This window comes from Procambarus clarkii, chromosome 9 (genome assembly GCF_040958095.1).
Source record: "Procambarus clarkii isolate CNS0578487 chromosome 9, FALCON_Pclarkii_2.0, whole genome shotgun sequence".
NCBI classification, from domain to species: domain Eukaryota; kingdom Metazoa; phylum Arthropoda; class Malacostraca; order Decapoda; family Cambaridae; genus Procambarus; species Procambarus clarkii.
The window spans coordinates 9,387,122-9,399,966 of NC_091158.1; the positions used below are offsets into that span (position 1 = coordinate 9,387,122).

The 12,845-nt window shown below is 42.2% G+C and overlaps 1 protein-coding gene across 1 annotated transcript in view; it reads right to left on the reverse strand.

Moving 5' to 3' along the window:
- Nucleotides 1–1,403: 1,403 nt before the first annotated feature.
- Nucleotides 1,404–12,845, reverse strand: part of LOC123766319 (uncharacterized) — a 37,955-nt gene continuing 26,513 nt past the window's right edge. Inside the window, exon 4 of the mRNA XM_069321349.1 lies at nucleotides 1,404–1,655. Coding sequence (XP_069177450.1) covers nucleotides 1,404–1,655 — 252 coding nt within the window. The remainder of the gene's footprint in view (nucleotides 1,656–12,845) is intronic.

Genomic DNA, 12,845 nt, shown 5'->3' on the forward strand with positions numbered 1-12,845 from the left:
AACATATCCTCTTTTTTCACTGTTAATCCTACAAAGTTTTTGTCTATCGTACATTCTCTCCCTGTTTCTAGCGACGTTATTTCCAGTACTTTCAGTCCATCTTCGTACTCAATCCCACTTATGTTGTAAGTGTAATTCATAATTATTAGTCATTTTATCAGGGGACAGGTAGCTGTGTATGTGTACATGTTAGACTTATATCGAGGTCCATCCCTCATGGTTGAACTACTGACCTTACCCAGGATGCAACCCACAACAAGCTAACTCCTTGGTACCTATTTAGTGCTGGGTGAACAGCGGCATTAGATGATAGGATAAAGTGTGTGTGTGTGTAATTACCTAAGTAATTAGCAAAGTGTAGTTACAGGATGAGAGCTATGCTCGTGGTGTCCCGTCTTCCCAGTACTCTTTTTTGTATAACACTTTGAAACTACTGACGATTTTGGCCTCCACCACCTTCTCACTTAGCTTGTTCCAACCGTCTACCACTCGGATTGCATAAGAAAACTTTCTAATGCTTTTTTCGGCACCATTGTTTCCTTAGCTTGAATCTGTGTCTTGTTCGTGATGTTGCTGGTTTAAGGAATTCCTACTTGTCAATTTGGTCGACTCCTGCTAGAATTGTTTATGTTGTGATCATATCACCTCTTTTTCTTCTACCTTCACGTTTTAGAATGTTTAATGTCTGTAGTCTCTCCGCGTAACTCTTGTGTTACAGTTCAGGAAGCCATTGTGTAGCATGCCGCTGCACCTTTTCCAGTTTCTTTGTGCGCTTCTTGAGATTTTGGCACCATACAACTGCTGCATATTCCAGTTTTGGTCTCACAAAAGTCATGAACAGTTTCTTTAGTATTTCACCATCCATATAATTAAAAGCAAGTCTGAAGTTGGAAAGCCACACACACGCTCCTCTCACAATGTTCTTTAAGTGTTCCTCTGGCGACAGCTTACTATCTAAAGCCACCCCCTAGGTCTTGTTCTTTATTACACTTCTTTAATTCCTTTCCACATAATTTGAAAGTTGTGTGTGGTCTATTTTCTCCGATTTTATATTCCATAACATGGCATTTATTCACATTGAATTCCATTTGTCAATTTACGCTCCAAGCACATATTTTATCTAGATCAATTTGAAGGGCATTACAATCGTCTGCGCTTTCTATCTTCCCCAGTATGTTAGCATCGTCCGCAAACATGTTCAAATAATTCTGGATGTGGATTTGTTTCAAAGAATCTTCCTGTTCGAAAGCCATACTGTATGTCCGTTATTAAGTCATTACTCTCTAGGTGTTCAACCCATTTGGCTTTAACTATTGTTTCTAGTGTTTTGACTACCACCGTTGTTAATGATACGGGTCTGTAATTAAGAGGTTCCTCTCGACTATCATTTTTATAGATTGCTACTATATATTTGTCTTTTTCCATATATTTGCTAAGATTCCTGTGCACAAGGATGTCTGGAATATAAATTGGTGTGGAATACTCAGCTCAGTTGAACATTCTCGCAGCACCCAAGGTGAAACCCCATCAGGTCCAACTGCTTTATTTCTTCCTAGCACCTTGAGTAATTTTTCCACTTCGTCTTGCGATACCTCTATGTATTCTAAGGCGTGTTCTGAAATTGGTATTGGGTCCGGTTCTATGAAATCCACATTCTGTACAAATACACTTTGGAACTGTTCATTTAGCATTTCACCAATTTCCTTTTCATTAGCTCAACCACTTGGGGTGGACGGTAGAAGAGCAACGGTCTCCCTTCATGCAGGTCAGCGTTCAATCCCCGACCGTCCAAATGGTTGGGCACCATTCCTTCCCCCAGTCCTATCCCAAATCCTTATCCCTTCCAAGTGCTATATAGTCGTAATGGCTTGGTGCTTTCCCATGATAATTCCCTTACTTTTTCATTTATTCATTTTTCATTCTCACACACGCGCACGCACGTGCGCGTGTGAGCGTGTGCGCATGTGCGTGTGTGCGCCAGACTGGAGACCCTGGAGCTCTGCGCTGTGTGATGCCGAGTCAAAACCTGTTCGTAAATTCCACCATTCCTGATGTTACAATATTTTACACCTATTAAATGATACAAAGTTAATTAACACTTAATCAATAATGGAAACAGGGCTGAACTGAACTTGGTCTAGCGCAGTCTTTTGCTGAATCAGTCCGGGGGAAGGGGGGGGGGGGGTTAGCCTAATATTTCTACTTTTCTGTATCCTCATCTTCATTGTCTGCAATAAGATATGTTTTCCTGTCCTGTGCTCAGGGCTAGGAGAGGCGCCGGAGCGGTGAAGGACAAACAGGCTCCCGGCTAGCCAGCAGCTGCCCAGACGGGTGTGAGGTAAGCGGCGTAAAGCAGCAAAGCAATCCGAGAGATAATGCATTAGAGACCCAGCCTCGCTCGCCACCTGGATATGGTAGACTACAGTCTGGAGTTGCCAATAATCATACACACTAACACTTAGAGCTACACCTTTTCCTCTGTCTGTCTGTCTGTCTGTCTGTCTGTCTGTCTCTCTCTCTCTCTCTCTCTCTCTCTCTCTCTCTCTCTCTCTCTCTCTCTCTCTCTCTCTCACACACACACACACACACACACACACACAGAAGAGCTCGGGGAGACATGATCACCACATACAAAATTCTCAGGGGAATTGACAGGGTAGAAAAGATGAATTATTCAGATATTCTCCAAGATGACTTAGATAATCTGCAGAGCTGGTCCGAGAAGTGGCAACTGGAGTTCAACGCGAACAAGTGTAATGTGACCTTTCAGTGTAATGGAAACTGAAAGGGAAGTACACGATAAAGGGAAACTACCTCCCTATAACGACTAGAGAGGAGTAGGAGAACACATACCACTAATCCTAACTCCGGAGCTCATATAAATAAGATAACGAAGCAGCATATTCTACCCAAGCAAAAGTCAAATCCTTCAGGGTCCTAAATAACGGGGCATTTAGGTCTATGTACACCGTCTACGTGAAACCAGTTTCAGAGTATGCCGCCGCATTGCTGAGCCCCTATCTAGCACATACGGAAACCCGAAAAGATTCTGAAGTTTGCAACAAGGCTCGTCCCAGGATTGCAAGGGATGATGTATGAAGAGAGACGGAAGGAACTAAACCTGACAACACTAGGAAACGGAAGAGATAGGGGAGGACACGACTGTGACGTATAAAATACTTAGATGGGATCGACATAGTGGAAAAGAAGCCAAAGTTCACAATACATACCAGTAGAACAAAAGGGCATGGATGGAAGGTTGAGAATATGATAATGATTTTTTTTAGTATGAGTTTAGTGGGAAAATGTAATTAACTATAAGAACAGGTTGTAGAAGCACACGTTAATCGTAATTTTAAATGTAGATATTATAGGGAAATAAGTCAGGAGTCATTGTATTAGGCAATCGGCGGCAAGAAAAGTGAGGTCCAGGAGCTAATATTCTTTTCTGCAGACATACATACACACAGACACAAATTTATCATTAAGACTAATCGGTAAAGGCCCATTTACCAACACCAGCTACCAGTGAACCACTGAACCAACGCTAACCACCAGTGACCCACGAGTCTTAAAGAGTACCTCCACAGAAACCTAAATTAGGTTAGATTTCAATGGAAACGTCCACAGAAACCTACCATAACCTCTATAAACACGACACCTAACATAACCTCCATACAAACCATACCTAACAAACCCTGCATAGGTATCCAACTTAATTCAATCTCCACAAAAACGTTATCTAACCTAACAATCGCAGAAACCACTCAACCAGATAAGTTTTACATCTTGACACAGTGACCGCCTCCTGCTGGCAATTGTGGCTAAATCAATAACACAATTGGGGGTAATGTTGAGTGTGTGTAGGCCCCGCCCTTCTCTCTCTCTCTGACCCACACTTGTTCTTCCACTCACGTATATAACGAGGCTTTATTTGTCCTCGTCGCCAGTCAAGGTAATCTTTGAGGAGCATAATGGGAGTCCACTGACGGCAGGAGTAATGGATATTCACACGACATTCTGATTAATGCCAGTCATTGCTCTCAGTCGAATTCAGTGGTCATGGCCCAACCCGCTCTCGCAAATTTAATAAGTCAATATTGACTTATTAAATATGTGCATAGGTGACATACTCAACATAATAGATACCCTTAAAAAGATTCATAGAAAACACCGACCTTACCTAACCTTGTTAGTATCTTAAGATAAGCATCTTATTGCTTCGTAATTACAATTATTACCTAACCTATAATAGGTATAGGTTAAGTAATAATTGTAATTACGAAGCAATAAGATGCTTATCTTAAGATACTAACAAGGTTAGGTAAGGTCGGTGTTTTCTATGAATCTTTTTAGTGGTATCTATTATGTTTAGTATATCACCTAAGCACGTAGTTAATAAGTCAATATTGACTTTACGAATTTGCGAGAACGGGTTGCATGGCCGTGCACGGCACCAGCTGATGCAGTCGTGCACAGCACTAGTTGAAGCGGTTGTGCACCGCACAATTCAAGTACATAGGTATGACGTCGACCAAGCTCACGAGGTGTTTGACCTGTCATCTTCAATCAGGTGCACCTAAAAATCACATGAGACAAGCCCATAACATCACCCTAACAAGAGAAATATTGTATAAACACACTTGCATAATAGACAGAACCCAAAATGGAAGATGATTACAAATTCTTGAAGCCATTCACATAAAAGTCGAACAAACCACCGTGAATACTTAAATAACGGAACTATTCACTCTACCCACCATGAGAGTAAGAACAAGACCGGAACGTGAAGATGCCAACAATGACATCACGGCCCCAAACACCACGCCCACTACACCTGACTAATCTTTGTATGTATAGGTTATTGATCCATGCTTGTAACCATTACTCCTTATTCCTCGCCTAATTGGATCCAACCCATATCAATCATCTAATTCTCGTGTACCTGTTTTACTACTAGGTGAACACAGTTAACACACACGGTAGCGTGCTCCACCAGTTAACATGGTAGCGTGCTCCACCAGTTAACACGGTAGCGTGCTCCACCAGTTAACATGGTAGCGTGCTCCACCAGTTAACACGGTAGCGTGCTGCACCAGTTAACACGGTAGCGTGCTCCACCAGTTAACACGGGTGCTAACTGTTGCCGCCTCCGACTCCCAAAGTTCACATCAACCTCTCAGTGATAATGAAAGTATGACTTATCTGCGACGGTTAAGCCTCGCCTCTTCCTGCTTTGTGCACGAGAGAAAGCAATTTCACAGCTGCATGCTACGAGAGACGCGAGCATAATTACGGCTGTTTTTGTTGCGCCGGCACAAGAGCCAGGAGAACGGGAGTGTTTGTATCGGTCACACCTGCATGCAACAGTTGGCGGGCAAGTTTCCGTTGGCAACGCATTGTCAAGATACGCCTCTGAGACGTACCGGTAGCTGATTGCGACTTTCTCTGCGATCTTTAATACGCCATGTATGCATGCCAAAGCAAAAAGTGAAAACCTTAAACTGCTGAGATCAACCTGTAATGTTAGCTTGTCGTTTTAACACGCAGACACTCCATACTCCCTGAAATGCTACTGCACACAACTGGAAACGCTCATGTACTATTTACACAGCAAAATTTTAAGCAAATAATCCATTCACTTGTAAATAATTCAATAAATAAATCTAGTAATAAATATAAATAAAAGCCTGCTTTACCGGAATGGTTGAGAATAGCGTTGTATCCCCCCGCAAGCAGTGAGCACGGGCCAGGGGGGACTCTCAGAGTCGAGTGGAGCGTGGGAAACCGTGAATACAGGCAATCTAATACGAGATTAAAACTTTAATCTTTTGCATGTACCTTCATGGTAATAAACGAAGAATACTTTTGCGAACAGGTTAGGATATTATACAACCCTCACGACACAAACTTAGAAGAAAATAGGAAAGAGGAAGCATGTATATTTGATCAACTGCTGCGGTCTATCCAGGAGGAAAGGGCAGGAATAAAAACAAGTTTCATTCTTGCATTAGGCAGCTTTACTGCCGCTTAGTATAAATGTATTTTATTTCACTAGATCTGCTTAGCTTTTACTAAACCCCTCATATTAGTACTCTTGTAGAGAACATGTGTTATTGAGCTTTGGATCAATCACTATAACTTTGAGAACTATAAAAAGTGCTTACATAGCAAGTTCATTATTACCTCTTGTAGTTCGCTTAGTCAATAGTAACAACAGCCTAGTCAATTATAGTCCCAGAATCTCAAAGTGTACTCGCCTATTTGTGCATGCAGCAACGAGCTTTAGCTTTTGGGACCACACATTTGCAACCTGCGCTCGCCTAATGCAATTACTCCCGATCTATATGTCTCTTATCATTGTTTGCGAGTATGCGCGCGCAAGCGCTCCAGTATCGTATTTGGTTTAATAACTGAAAAAATCTTCTCCCTAAAGGTCTAGGGAGGAAAGTGGAAAAAGATTGGTGGGGAAAGATTGGTGGGGAAAGATTGGTGAGGAAAGAGGGGCAAGACCAGGGAGAAGAGTTGCGAGCACAGAACAAAGATGAAGAGTGAGGTGTGAACACGAGGTCTCTGGTAGCCGCCATAGTTCCATCCACTACAAGGACACGCCGAGCACAAAAGGCCACCCAAGAGGAGGCGGAAACTAGGCATAGTGAGACGGAATGAGAATGAATGACATAGTGAGACCTGCACACACACCACAAACAGAACACCTAAACAGGCCTACAAAATAATTTACAACCCATTAATCGCGACATTATTGAAAAGGTTTATATTTCGGACCTTACTTGTGCCATACTACCGGGCCTACACCCAGAACATTTACACGTGCCAGGAAGTGTAGCAGATACCCTTAGCATCTCGGCCGCACCGGCACCTCCCTCCATCCCTCACGTCCCCTTGTGGATGCAGGGAGGGAATGGGGGGTGGGAGGAGCCAACATGCGAGGGGAGATAACTAGGGGGTAGTGGCTGTTACCCCCAGGGGAGAGAGGCAACGCTTCCTTCCCTCGACCATTCATGCAGCCCGCCATTCTCTCGCGTGGGTGAGAAGGGCGCAAGCACAGGATCGTAGGGAGGAGGGATCACAAGCACAATGAAGCAGGATTGGCGGCTGGTTATGAGGGTCGGTGAGGCAGGGGGGGGGGAGGGGATGGGGAGTGGGGGGAGATATGCAATCAATGTTGCCTTCACTCACTGCATTTCAACATTGCGCTTCTCCACACATACGCTCTAATTTGCATGTTCTTTCTAACTATGATGTTATACGAAAGTCAGACATCTGCCGGCTACAACATTCCGGCTAAACTAGAGCAGACGAGCCAGATACAGCCAGTCTGGCCCAAGCTACTGACCTGACGAGCGTTGCAACCAACTCCCCGCCCAATCTCTAACCCAATGGCGCCGAATTTAACACTTTTTTTAATTCGGTGTTTTAACTGCTAACCACATCCTCGGTGTACAGACTATCGCCTCTGTCGACTGGAAAGGAAAGCACGGGCCGTGGCTTTCTGGGAACTTCTAAGGTGTCATTAAGACCGAATGTGTGGCACGTGACAATAGTAGCCTCGCCTCTAAGCATCGTTGATGGTCTCAATATCAGTTATCACATCACCGATATCCGACTCTTATAAGCAAGGTTTCTGAAACTCTATATATCAACAGGTACCAGAACACATGCACGGTGCCTTTTCCCCTCTGTCTACGCTACTCCCCCCCCCCCCACCCCTCCACTTACTTCCCTCACTCTTCTCACACCTAGGTCACCCCCGCCACCCCTTCTCCAATTCCCTCACATAGTCTTTCCTCCGCCCTATCCGTCTTGAAGATTCCATCTTGTCTTCTCTTCCTGAATGCCTCCCCCATCATCTTCTCTTCTTGTCCCTGCCCCCTTCTCTATATTGCTTACCCTGCCCACCCCAATCCATCACTCAAGCATCAATCATGATACTAGGGTCACATCTGGCAGCTGGCATCATTCCTACCGTTCAAACATTAATAATAATAATTAATAATTAATAGGGATTATAGTCAAAACTTTCATCAGCATTTAAGATATTATAATTCCTGTATTATTGTTACAGATTTGTTTACACCAACTTATTCATAATTATGTTTTAATAAAATTTCAAATACGGCCACCCAAATGGTATTAATAATTATTACAAATAATAAGACTATTACATTTATTGTTTTATGTTACAGGTCAACAGCGCAAGTTACCTTGGTGTCTGAAGCGTGACCTTCACTCTGTACACGGTATCTGTAGCAGTGTGTTAATACGTTAACTCCCATCAACATCATTTTGTGTTATTAGTTATTAATTAAATTAGTAAATTCTTAATGATTTGCTCAAATAACATTGATATTCAAAAATTTCAGGCATACGCGAACTGTTGCAGACAGCTCTAAGCCCATTATGTTGCAAACAGTTCTACACCCACTGTTGCTTAACGCTCTATATCCACTCTCTTACAGACAGCTCAACCAGGGTTTTACAGTCGACCCGACCACACACCACTGTAATGGTGTTCAAAGTCTTACGCAACACTCAAATCACAAAGTTATATATTATATATTATATATATATATATATATATATATATATATATATATATATATATATATATATATATATATATATATATGTGTGTGTGTGTGTGTGTGTGTGTACTCACCTATTTGTACTCACCTATTTGTGCTTGCGGGGGTTGAGCTTTGGCTCTTTGGTCCCGCCTCTCAACTGTCAATCAACAGGTGTACAGATTCCTGAGCCTACTGGGCTCTATCATATCTACATTTAAAACTGTGTATGGAGTCAGCCTCCACCACATCACTGCCTAATGCATTCCATCCGTTAACTACTCTGACACTAAAAAAGTTCCTTCTAACGTCTCTGTGGCTCATGTGAGTACTCAGTTTCCACCTGTGTCCCCTTGTTCGCGTCCCACCAGTGTTGAATAGTTTATCCTTGTTTACCCGGTCGATTCCTCTGAGGATTTTGTAGGTTGTGATCATGTCTCCCCTTACTCTTCTGTCTTCCAGTGTCGTAAGGTGCATTTCCCGTAGCCTTTCCTCGTAACTCATGCCTCTTAGTTCTGGGACTAGTCTAGTGGCATACCTTTGGACTTTTCCAGCTTCGTCTTGTGCTTGACAAGGTACGGGCTCCATGCTGGGGCCGCATACTCCAGGATTGGTCTTACATATGTGGTGTACAAGATTCTGAATGATTCCTTACACAGGTTCCTGAACGCTGTTCTGATGTTAGCCAGCCTCGCATATGCCGCAGACGTTATTCTTTTTATGTGGGCTTCAGGAGACAGGTTTGGTGTGATATCAACTCCTAGATCTTTCTCTCTGTTCGTTTCATTAAGTACTTCATCTCCTATTCTGTATCCTGTGTTTGGCCTCCTATTTCCACCACCTAGTTTCATTACTTTGCATTTACTCGGGTTGAACTTCAACAGCCATTTGTTGGACCATTCACTCAGTCTGTCTAGGTCATCTTGTAGCCTCCTACTATCGTCCTCAGTTTCAATCCTTCTCATAATTTTTGCATCATCGGCAAACATTGAGAGAAACGATTCTATACCCTCTGGAAGATCATTTACATATATCAGAAACAGTATAGGTCCAAGGACTGACCCCTGCGGTACTCCACTCGTAACGTCTCGCCAATCTGAGACCTCACCCCTCACACTGACTCGTTGTCTCCTGTTACTTAGGTACTCCTGTATCCAACGGAGTACCTTCCCTTTCACTCCAGCCTGCATCTCCAGTTTTTTCACTAGCCTCTTGTGTGGCACTGTGTCAAAGGCTTTCTGACAATCCAAAAATATGTGTGTGTGTGTGTGTGTGTGTGTGTGTGTGTGTGTGTGTGTGTGTATGTTTGTGTGTGTGTGTGTGTGTGTGTGTGTGTGTGTGTGTGTGTGTGTGTGTGTGTGTGTGTGTGTGTGTGTGTGTGTGTGTAAATCACGAGAAAATTAACGCGTGATGAAAAATGTGACAGTGTCAGACCACGGACGAAGAATTGAAACAGGAATGTCCTTAAGTACATTCGTATATTAATACATCTTTAGAAGGAATTCATTCTGAAAATGTACTAATATACGAAAGTACTTAAGGAAATTCCTGTTTAAGGAACTTCTTTTCGACGGCTCATAAAGCAGAGGAAAGTGTTCTGAATGATAGTATTAATAGGAAAGTTATCCCCACAGACAAAAATCGTAAGATACAATTGACAATTTACAACAAAAACAAGAAAACGGCCAAACTACTCATGAAAAACTCTCCAGACACCAAACAGAACGCCTTGAAAGAAACTAACGTCGTATATGCCTTCACATGCTCACTTGGGGACTGTCAGCCCCAAAGATCTCAGTATATAGGCAAGACAAGAACGTCTCTTTCTAGGCGATTAACAATGCACAAACAACAGGGTTCCATCAAGGAACATATAATCTCCTCTCACAACCAGACCATCATCATATATATATATATATATATATATATATATATATATATATATATATATATATATATATATATATATATATATATATACACGAAAAATTACGAAAAAATTCACCTTGAAATTACGAAAATGAGTTTTGGAGAACTCCTATTTCAGCTAGGCCCTGATGCTAAACAAATAGTTAGAGGGATAGAAGCCCTAAATCAGAAGATAGTAAATGCAGAATATGCGGTCATATATATATATATATATATATATATATATATATATATATATATATATATATATATATATATATATATATATATATATATAAGTAATTCGAGTAATTACTATATGGATAGTAATATACGGGGAACTAGTAATTCTATATGGAAAGTCGAGTGAAGGTTTAAGACTGCTCAGTGGCTACGGTCGTAAAGCAAGTAGTCAAGGTCAACAGCCTTCACACTTGCACTCCAACATGGTCACCGAGGCAAATAATGTATCACGAAGCATTTCTTCTCTGTAATGATTCACAAACTAGGATCAAGAACTTATATGTATTAATGTTAAGCTGTGCATTGGGTGAGCTCCAAGACTCCTTGATAAGGTGGCATGTGAATGGGGAGATGGAGGTGTAGGAGATAGTGGTGGATGGGTGGAGATGGTGGTGGATGGGGGGAGGTGGAGCCAGGGAGGTATTGGGGGGAGAGGGGGGAGGAGGCGATGCATCGGGGACGTGTGCGGGCGGGGAGGAGGGGCGGGGGGAGGGGAAAGGCGGCGCAGGCAGGTCCAGCGCCAAACTTCCCCCAGTTAATTGGCTTGCATAATCTGCATGTAATTATCAACCATTTTGGCGAGTTGCAACAGACGCCATTTTAGACGCAGGGATGCAGTTACAGCGGCCCGATGAGGGCAATGGCTGCCTGTGTCATCCTCTGTTCTTGTCGTTCTTGTTGTGTTGGGAATTGTTGATGGTTTTCCTGGTTTTAGAGCATATTAATGTTGCTGTCGTATTTATGTTCCTATCATGCTTATATTGTTGCTACTTACTCCAGATTTGTTGTTGTTAGTACTGGCACTGACGTTGCTTTTGTCTTCATCATTGTTATTGATGCAGATGCTGTTGTCTTCTTGGTGTTAGTTGTGGTGATGGTGGTAGTTGTGGTGATGGTGGTAGTTGTGGTGATGGTGGTAGTTGTGGTGATGGTGGTAGTTGTGGTGATGGTGGTAGTTGTGGTGATGGTGTAAGTTGTGGTGATGATGGTAGTTGTGGTGATGATGGTAGTTGTGGTGATGCTGTAAGTTGTGGTGATGGTGGTAGTTGTGGTGATGGTGGTAGTTGTGGTGATGGTGGTAGTTGTGGTGATGGTGTAAGTTGTGGTGATGATGGTAGTTGTGGTGATGATGGTAGTTGTGGTGATGGTGTAAGTTGTGGTGATGGTGGTAGTTGTGGTGATGGTGGTAGTTGTGGTGATGGTGGTAGTTGTGGTGATGGTGGTAGTTGTGGTGATGGTGGTAGTTGTGGTGATGGTGGTAGTTGTGGTGGTAGTGCCACTGTGCTTGCTTAACGGCGAGGACGAGGAACTGAGGTCTAACTCTTTATACCCCGCCTTGTTACAATTTAACTTTCCTGTGACCCGAATTATTTGTCAAATACTGCGTTAACTGGGCACGGAGGTGGCTTCCACAACTTCTTTAAATGTTTTTCACGTGTACAGGTGCAAGTACTTCTTTATATTTCTTTAAATAATTTACATTTCCTCAGCTTCCACCAATGTTCTTTTGTTTTATTTTATCTTAATTTAAAAAAAATTCCTTCTCTACCTTGTCTGTTTCCTTCAGTATCTTGTATGTGGTAACCCTGTCCCTACTGTCTCCGGTCCTTTTCCTTTTGTCACATATTTCTTCCAGTGCATTTCTTTTTATTTCCACTACGGCGAATACTATCACCTAGCGACTAATAAACAAAGAAACTGCAACAGCACTTGAAATGACTCTTAACACTTCCATTAATCTGATTGTGTCTAATTGTTCTTGATATACCATCCCAAAATATAGTTAATAATTAAATCTCAGAACATTTACTCATTCAGTTTCATGTGTGGGGGATCACACCGTCTATAACTCATCCCCCAAAATTATAATACGTATATTACTATGGATAGAATGTACAAAATAGTGAATACTGTACTAAAAAAAAAAGAATCATGTTTTGTAGCACTGGAGCACTACAGAGCATAACAAAAAATGAAACAGTACCCATAAACCTAACCTGTCTTAGGCTTAACTAAACCATTCTAGGTTTAAGATAAGCAACATTATACCTAGTATAGTACATGAATGTACTACACTAGGCATATACAAACTTTTAGGTTGTTGTCCCA